Here is a 9,844-nt window from a genome sequence, read left to right on the forward strand (position 1 = left end):
TATACAACTTCTTTACAACATTTTTTTTATTTATGTTTATTTATATTTGTTTGTTTGTTTGTTGTGTGTGTGTGTGTGTGTGTGTTTTCATGTGTCCAACCAGTATCCATTATATTACAGAAATAAAATAAACAAATTGTTTGCTTCAATTAGAGGCAGTTTATTTATTTGTTTGTTTATTTTTTGTGTATGTTTGTTTTTATTCTTAGTTCAAGAATCCAAACGTTTTGTTTTTTGTTTTTGTTTTGTTTTTCTGAGCAAGTTATTGAAGTATCCAAACATTTAGTGTTTTGTTTTAGTTTTTATTTATTTTTGTTTTGTTTTGTTTTGTTTTATTTTTCTGAATTCTGAACAATTAATTCAGTTAAATATCCAACCGTTTTATAGCAAATTGTGGTGTTTTATCAAGCTTTCATACTGAATTGCTGATGGAGGCTTTTGTTTGTAGGGCTTTAATCTGTGTCTGTGTAAAATACATTTTTTATTTATCCTCGGAGGTGCTTCCATTTCTCATGGCCATAAAGCTGCTACATTTAACCAGCATGTGAAATGGAAAAGTAGAGAACGCAGTGGCGCGAGAGAGAGACGCCCACACCCCACCATTTCTCTTCGAGTTATTGGTGTATTGAATTATGACAGGGCTAAAGCGCTCATATTGACTGATGTGACATTTACCTGTGGAGATTTGAAAGGGTCAGATCATTCTCACAGCGTGGCCTTAGACATCCATAAGAACAAAAAAAAAGCAATGAGACAATGAGAGAGGGAAAGAACAGAACATGCAAAAATGTGCTAAACCTAATGACCCATGACATATAAAGCAGAAAAACAGAATTGATTATTTGACCATAATTGTTTTGTGTGTGCTTGTGTGTTTTAGACAGCAGGATCTATTTCATGTGCTCACTGCATATTCTGTATATAACACGGTGAGTAAAATATGCCCACAAATATTGCCATGTTGATTCCAATTGGCGTCCCAATACTGAATTAAAATGCTACCTCAGTAGCAATCATTTTTTATGAGTATGTGCTTGTACTTGATTTATGTGTGGAAAGAACCTGCACACTATGGATTCTCTCTCTCTCTGCGTGTGCGTGCGTGCGTGCGTGTGTGTGTGTGTGTGTGTGTGTGTGTGTGTGTGTGTGTGTAGGAGGTGGGCTATTGTCAGGGCATGAGCCAGATCACTGCTCTGTTACTCATCTATATGAATGAGGAAGATGCTTTCTGGGCACTGGTCAAACTGCTGTCTGGACAGAAACACTCCATGCATGGTACACACACACACTTTAACTCATTCTAGAATAGTGGTGTTCAACTGGTGTTGAGTAGTAGTAGTTGTTGTAGTAATAATAATAATAAATATACTAATATAATAGATATTTAGAAATGACAAAGAAAATGCTTGCTTTATTAGTATGATTATTATTCATTTTTATATATATTAAGATGGTGATTTATTTAATTAAATAAATATATGAAATGAGCATAGGCTATGCAGTTCGTAGTATCATTAATACATTTTTATTTCACATTTTTATTTACTGTGTCGAGTCACCACTTGATGTTCAAAGCAAAATGAGCAAAAGCACTGAGCTACAAAATTCATTTCTTGTTTAATTCTTAAATTCTGTGTATTATAAACAAACAAACACATACAATTATTGTACCAAATTTGAAAAATGTTGTGTTTGTCTAGGTTTCTTTGTACCAGGGTTCCCTAAACTCATGCGCTTCCAGGAGCATCATGACCGTATCCTGCAGAAGATGATGCCTAAGCTCAAACAACATTTAGTAAGACACAAATGCCTACAAAAAAATCATGTACTACATTCAAAAAGTGGGACATCTGAACTTGTAATACTTCACGGTACACATTTCTTGCATCTAAGACTTTTTTAATAGTGTTGATATTCATTTTGTCCTGATTAATTTTGTCCTGCGTGTCCTAAATTCAAATTTCCACAATGTCTGAAAAGCTTCATATCCAGTCTTATTGTTGGCCTATATTCCATAATTTCTGGCCTGTAATCTTCATTTGTCAGTGTAATGGTGTCTTTTTTTTTTCAAATAAACTCAAACAGCTGGCCAACCCTGATGTAACAAAGAATTCACAAAGAAATGCCAGCCTGGGATTCATTAAAGGGCAGAGTAATTAATAAAAGGCAATATTAATAAATAATGAGATGGATTAATTAATGAATTATTTGTGTGTGAGAGAGTCTTTGATGTGAATGGATTAGAAATAGGATCAAAGAGAACGATAAGCTTTCACTCAAAGTGTGAGTGTGTGTGTGAGAGAGAGAGAGAGAGCGCATATGGCTTTGTTCCAAATAGTATGCAGTACAACCATAGCACTTGAACTGTTTTTGCAGTATGTACACTGTATGAGGCACGAATAAAATGTTTTTTTAATGTGTTTTGATGCCATTCATGTACAATACCTGTCCCTTTGCTGCCCTCTACAGGATAATCAAGAGGTGTACACCAGCCTGTACACTATGAAATGGTTTTTTCAGTGTTTCTTGGATCGGGTATGTGCTCTTTAAACATTATTTCAGTAAATCTGAGCATATTGTTATGTTGCATTATTATCTGTTATCCAGTCTGAAACCTTACTAATGACTGCATTAATGTGTGTTTTATTGAATAGACTCCATTCACGCTTACGCTGAGAATATGGGACATCTATATTCTGGAAGGAGAGCGAGTTCTGACTGCAATGTCCTACACCATCCTTAAACTCCACAAAAGTAATAACTCCGATATTATACGGATAAATAAAGATTATTCATAAATACAAATGGATGATCAGTGTGCTAAATAAACCCTGAAAGGACTTGGATCAGGATAGATTATAATAATTGTAATTAGCTATAATTAGTGTATGATTCTTCTGAATGTCCTGTTCTTGTTGTAACTACTTGTATTCTCAACGCTCTATGTGTGCTTGTGTGTTAGAAACCCTCTTGAAGTTGTCCATGGAGGAGCTTGTGAAGTTTCTGCAGGTGACTCTGTCAAAGGATTTCTTTTTTGAGGATGACTTTGTGATAGAGCAGCTTCAACACTCCATGTCTGAGCTCAGGCGATCTAAACTGGAGCTGCCACCTCCAGGTATTTTAAACACACACTCATACACTGAAATCATAAAATGTATGGCTGTGTGTCACCACCCATAGAGGGACACATCGTACTGCACACACTGTCTCCTGGTAATCTCTCTCTGACTCTGTTCCTTTATCTCATGCACAAACACACACACACTCATTCACTGCTGCTATGTACTGTTTGTCTAATCTGCGTTCTCTCCCTTTCGCTTCAAACATAGCCTCTGCTTACACTAGTGGGTCTGGGAAAGGGGGGCGCCAACCCTCCTACAAAACCAACCGGTGGGCAAAAACGCACTGACTACTTTATCTGTCAATCAACCAACCATTCGTTCGTCTACCCCCACTACACACACGTCCCTTTCCCCTCGTTTGTTTCTCTGTCTTTCATAAAACCTGGATTTGGCGGGTTTCGTTTATGGTAACACTTTATTTCGATAGTCCACTTTAGATATTCTACTAACTTTGTAACTTTGCAACTACGTGTCAACTAGCAGTCATTAGAGTATTAGTAGACTGTCTGCTTAATAACTTCTAACACTTTATTTTGATGGGTCCACAACATACAACATACAACATATTGACTATGAGAAACTTTGCAAGTATATGTCAACTTATTCTACTAACCCTAAACCTACCCTAACAGTCTACTCTGAGAGTTAGTAGACATGTATTTACAAATTAATGAGAATTAGATGACATGTAGTTACAAAGTTACTTATAGTTAGTAAAATGTCTAAAGTGGACTATCGAAATAAAGTGTAACCTCGTTTATTTAAAATGTTTGTTTTGGGAATGTCACAAAAATGTGTTGTGGCGTACTGTATGTTAGAAACATGCAAAAGGACAGTTATAACGGATACATTTAACTTAAGCGAACAAAAAAACACACTTGTCAATAGATAAAAGTGTCCAAAATTAACTTTTTGCCAATGGCAAATGAATTAAGTAGATGATGAGAATTGAGAACCATAGATATTTCTTATTGGCCTTATTTCTTATTGGCCACGTCATAGATGCACTCCCAACACTGTAAAAAATAAAAAACAAAAAAATTGTTTCCAGATATACCCAATGTTGGCCAGGCATGTGTCCTTCATAAAAAAAGTCCCAGTATATGACAAACTCGTGATAAAAAAAGAATCTAAGCTGAGAGAAATGCTGATAATAAATGCACTTAGATTAATTCACTGCCAAACATGAGCAATAAAAATATTTTTTTACATTTGTATGATAGAGTATTGCATCATTAGCTTAGCAACATGCTAAATATTGAAATCAATTCTAAATCAAGTCTTCTGTTCGATTTGCATGAGAAACCATGAACAACGAGTCTTGATTTAAACCGTACATGCCATTCATTTTGTCAGCTCGGCAAATCTTAATTTTGGACCCGAAATATGATAACCAGCACCTTTGGAAGTGTCCACGGGTTTGTGTTTCTTTGACGTTTGCGTTCCTCAAGCCCCTTCTCAGTGCACACCAATATCCGCCCCAACCATCAGTATTTGTTTGTAAACGTTCATCATTCCCTTGACGTTTTCTTCAGTTTCCTTCACTGCGAAGGTGAATATTGTGCACATGCTGTGTTTCAAAATGTTACCTAACACATCTTTTCTCCACATGATTTATATGTTCACAGTCAGGCTTGAACTGTAAGTGTTGTGATAATATTTTCATTTATATTTTTAGCTTCTTGACTCCTCAGTGTTCCCAATCTGAGCTTTGATTTGACACCAGCCGTGGATGTTTGTGGTTTGATTTTATTTGAACGAAGTGTCAACTGTAACTCTTGTTTTATTTGGCAGTTTGGTTCTTCTAAAAGACATTCAGCTGCATGAGTCTTGCACTTCAGTGTTTGTTTATATTCTAAAGCAGGGGTGTCCAAACTCGGTCCTGGAGGGCCAGTGTCCTGCAGAGCTTAGCTCCAACTTCCCTCAACATACCTGCCTAGAAGTTTCTAGCATGCCTAGTAAGACCTTGGCTGTATCCGAAATCGCCCCCTATACCCTCATTCACAATTCCCTATAGGTCACTAATTCAGCTTACTTGAAGGAGTAAATGAAAATGAGCGAGTGAATTCGAACACTGAGTGCACTTCTGCATAGTTTGTGCTCGCTGCTTAATAATCATTTAAACTGGGAAACTGGCAGCTCCAGTAGTAAGATTAAAGGATTTATCTTGAACTCTGTTATGGAAATCATGTATAAACCCTAGTTAAACAATTTAATAATCAATTTACAATTAATTTATTCCTGTGTTAATTACACTGTATTACGCCATGGATGAGTCCTATGTAAAATGATTGGATGGATGATTCTGCTGCAGGCGCCATCTTCTGGCGAGATGCAGCAATTCATTCAGCACTCGACTCTAACAGTGCATTATGGGTATTCTCTAGCTGTTGAGTGTGCAATGGTTGTACACTCGCTTTTTGCGGTGCATTGTGAGATTGTATGAGTGCACTCGAGAATGTCCACTATGGTTTCTGACAACACTACAAATGGCTGTCCCCTCAAATAGTGCCCTATTTGTGCGTGTAGGGGGGTGGTTTCGGATACAGGCCTTGATTAGCAGGTTCAGGTGTGTTTAATTAGGGTTGGAGCTAAACTCTGCAGGACACTGGCCCCCCAGGACAGAGTTTGGAGACCACTGATTTAAAGACTCCATGAAATGTGGTTTTCTGGCAGAGAGCATTTTATTGGTCAGAAATTTGTATGTGCAAGAGGAGTCATCAATGTTTTGATTTGTTTCAAATGAAAAGAGAAAATTTTGAGCGCAGATGAAGTTTGTATAAAGTTTCGATTTCATGGGGTCTTTAATACTTGGCTTTTCTGTACTAATGTTAGCTCTGCTAAAAAAAATTCCTCTATTCCTCTATCACCTGTGCAGGTAAGGAGGATGAGTTTCCTAAGAAACCATTAGGTCAACTTCCTCCTGAGCCTCCAGGATTGGCGAATCATGTGGCTAACGGGCAGCCGGTCGGGAAGAGAGTCGAGGGCCTTCCCCCTCATGGTTCGAGCCCTGCCGCAAGCGTCAGTAAACAAGCAGAGTCTGGTCCCGTCACTGACGGAACACCAGAGAGGTACCAAGAAAGTCGGCCACCCAGCTCCCTGGACAAGGTACCTCATCCAGACAAACGCGAGAGGGATGGACGGGGTGTGGACACTCAAAGGGAACGGGTCCCAACTGTGCTGACCCAGAACCAGGTGAATCACAACTCCAATGCTAGATCCAGCATGCGCAGGGACATTGCACCTCGTTGGGTCAAGCCTTCGGAGGGCAAACTGGAGGCAGTCAAGGCTGCAGCACTTCGGGAAAGCCAGTTGAGTCTAACTATGGGTGTTCCACCCTCGCCCAGCTCCCCAACTCCAGAGGAGGCCACCGGGGCACAGCACCGACCCCGTTCACGAGCATTTGTTCCAGGCTCCAACCGCACCTCCAACGCCTCGCAATACGACAATGTCCCAGGACCAGACGGAGAGGTTATAGAGATTATAGAGCTCGAGAAGCCGCCCTCTCGCCCCCCCTCCCGACCATATGTCGGACCTTCTTTGAGACAGGGCAGTCCCACCCGTCCCCCTAGTGATGGAACTGGCGTCTCTCCCTTTAGAATGCCCAAACAGAGCAAACCAGAACCCCGTGCACCTTTGCACTACCCACCTGGCATGACTCCTGTCTACACTTCCTACGTTTCAGATTCTCGGTCCGAGGACAGACTATACGGCCCACCATACGCTGAGCAAATTTACGCAACTACGGGACGTGGCTCATCTAACCCTTCGCCGGAGAAAACGCTGATGAACAACAGCTACTTAACCTACCGAAGGCCACCCCCAAACATGCCCCCTCTCAGGGTTGCTCCTGCTGAGCTTTCGTCCCAGATAGACAGTGTTGGCGAGGGAGGGTATTACATGCGACAACCCACTCGTCTGATGGGCTCTCCAGCTTACACGCCCACAGAACTGCGTTATGAGGCGCACCGACGGAGAGAGGGCTGGTATGGGGACATGGAGGCGGGGCCTCCGCGATCTCCTGTGGGACTACCTCGATCTCCCAGCTTCCAGAAAGCTCAGCTCTCTCCCATTCACCCCGTTCAGGAGTTTAACTTCGCCCCTGCAAATATCTCGGACACTGCGCTCCATTTCAGAGGACCCTACCAAGAGCACTCCAGCAGACAACATCTCCCCCCGCTGTTCGGAGGAACACACTACAGGCAGGCGCAGGAGGCCTTTGCAATGCAGGAGTCCATGCTGCTCTAAGAGGGACTGAGATAGAGGGATACACTGTATGAGTAATGGCTAGCAAGAAGTTTTGTGTTGGTTTAATGTTTTTGCGTTCTTGTTTGTTTGTTTGTTTGTTTGTTCGTTTGTCTGGCAAGTCTTACCACACAAGAGTTGTTAGTTTCAGGCATTTGTACTGATCAAAGACTGACTGAAGAATTTACTGTTGCTTTTGTTTGTACATTTTTGTCCGTAAAATAACCATTAACTGCCGATGTGAGTAATATAACAAAGCTTAAATGTGCAAGGAGGGATTTTTTTTTTTTTTTTTGGTTAGCACACTGAGATATTTAAATAGAGGGTTATGGAGAGTCTTTTTCATATGGACAAACTCAGTTACTGATCAATTATCATCTATTTTTTTAATGCGTTTCAGACATAAGCATACTTTAGAGGACACTTTATTCCTTGATTGTGAATATATTTTTTAAGAACAAAGATTTGTGTAGGTTAGCTATGTATATTACAAACAACTAACAGTGAATGTAATCACTGTTGGACAGAACATTTCAATGCGTCACTACAGTGTTCAAGTGAAAGTAAAAACCTTGTTTGTAAGACTTGTTTTTTGAGGTTATATATAAAATGCAGATATTTAATCTTAAGTTGAAAGGGAATTTTAGGGGGTATGTGCGTTCTCAAAATATTTTGCACTGACCAGCAAGTAGATCTCATATTTTCAGTTCATCAAGGTAACAGATTAATAACTGATAAGACCAACTGATGCCAGAGCTTGATGAAAATTATGAAAGCTGCCTTGGATTTGGCCAGCAGAATATTACAACACTGTTTCACTGTCATTAGCAGAGAAGTCTGTAACAAAGGGTGAATTTAAGTAAATTGGGACAGTTAAAGTGGCCTAATTTACCCAAATTCATCTGAAAAATATCTGTCTGTGATGCCCAGTGCAAGTTATGCAAGTAGTTACTGAATCACAAATCTGTTCAATAATTCAATAATATGGCTGGTAGTTTGTAGCATGCAGCTGCTGTGATAAGTTGGTTGTACCTGTGCTGTTACTCAGTGGAATTCTTTAAATAATCAACTTTTTTACAACAGATTATCGAATTTCAGTTTCACAAAAAGCACAGGTTTTACATGTTGTTATTATAACACATCAAGCTGTACATCTCATTGAATTTCTACAGACATGTTGGTAAATTTTCCAGTCCGCATTCCAAATGAGTGAACCCTTTTTTAACACATTTTGTTTTATTTCTATTAAGTGCACACTTGTTTTGCATGGATGTATTTCATGAAGGTTTATATGAGGTTGATTTGTTTTTTTCGTTTTGATTATCCAATTCCAAGTGGAATTTACCAGCATTGTTTCCTCCAACCACATGGACATTAGGTAGACCTGTGTTTATCATTTTATCATCTTACTTAACATTATTCACTGAACATTACTTGCCATGTACATTGACTTATACCTTTTTTTTTCTTTTTTTTTTTAATGGCCAACTTGACTTGATTATATGGCACGACAACACTACCAACTCATTTCACACATTCATTTATACACACAGTTTTTTTGCCTGAGTATGTTTGCTACTGAATATGTAGCAGATGGATTATTTCATAATACAACACACACTCCTTATGTATCCCTTTGTGATCTCATCTGCTATTCAGAATCATATCAATGCAAAAAAAAAAAAAAAAAATGACGTCTTATTCATGGACAAGCTAGCTAATTTATTCTCTGCTCTAGCGCCAAATTATTTCCTTCTTCCAGGCTTGTCATTGCAGTATAATGAACTGGTTTAGCACACTTCATTTTGACACAGCATTCCATGTCAGGTTGTTGAACTGAATATTTCTTTGTTAAACTACTAAATGCAACTTAATTATCAGAATTCCCCTTCTCTAATAAAACATGGGGTGATTTAAAAAAAAAAATGTGGGTGCCATTTTGTTTGTGTGTGTAACACTACGAAATATATCATTGTGTTTTGACTTGTTTAATGAAAATATGCGATTGATTCAATTCTATTTGGATGCGCGATCTTCTTACAACCACCAGATGTCTCCTTCTGCTTAAACATATTGTGCAATTTGATACCAGAGATCTATTTCAAACTTAACAATTCATGAAGTAGGTAAGGCTGGTGCAGGATTTTACTCAGAATGACGCTTGATACAAAAGTTAACTCTTCATTACATATGACTTTATTGACTCTTGATTTAATGTTAATGCCATTGAATAAATGAAGACCCTGAGGGCAAAGCCTGAAAACCTTTTCGATTTAAGACAAAAAAACCTTGATAAGGTCATTGTCTCAATTCCCAGACAAACTCACTAATAAATAATCCTGCCATATGGAAACTTCTCAGTTATTTTCAAAACACTGCATTGCGTTGACAACAATAGACAATACTTATAACCTGCATGATGATAAGAGTGATTGATGTTTATTATCTTACGATAAAGTCAGTCTAGGCCATCGTTT

General features: G+C 38.8%; 1 protein-coding gene across 3 annotated transcripts in view; it reads left to right on the forward strand.

Moving 5' to 3' along the window:
* Positions 1-8,913, forward strand: part of usp6nl (USP6 N-terminal like) — a 65,544-nt gene extending 56,631 nt beyond the window's left edge. For all 3 annotated transcript variants that reach the window (XM_058772997.1, XM_058772995.1, XM_058772996.1), the window contains 7 exons: positions 881-929; positions 1,155-1,275; positions 1,701-1,795; positions 2,470-2,535; positions 2,655-2,754; positions 2,963-3,115; positions 6,001-8,913. In XM_058772997.1, coding sequence (XP_058628980.1) covers positions 881-929; positions 1,155-1,275; positions 1,701-1,795; positions 2,470-2,535; positions 2,655-2,754; positions 2,963-3,115; positions 6,001-7,370 — 1,954 coding nt within the window. In that variant the 3' untranslated portion in view covers positions 7,371-8,913. The remainder of the gene's footprint in view (positions 1-880; positions 930-1,154; positions 1,276-1,700; positions 1,796-2,469; positions 2,536-2,654; positions 2,755-2,962; positions 3,116-6,000) is intronic.
* The last annotated feature ends 931 nt before the right edge of the window (positions 8,914-9,844 follow it).

Source organism: Onychostoma macrolepis, chromosome 04, assembly GCF_012432095.1.
Source record: "Onychostoma macrolepis isolate SWU-2019 chromosome 04, ASM1243209v1, whole genome shotgun sequence".
Taxonomy (NCBI): Eukaryota; Metazoa; Chordata; class Actinopteri; order Cypriniformes; family Cyprinidae; genus Onychostoma; species Onychostoma macrolepis.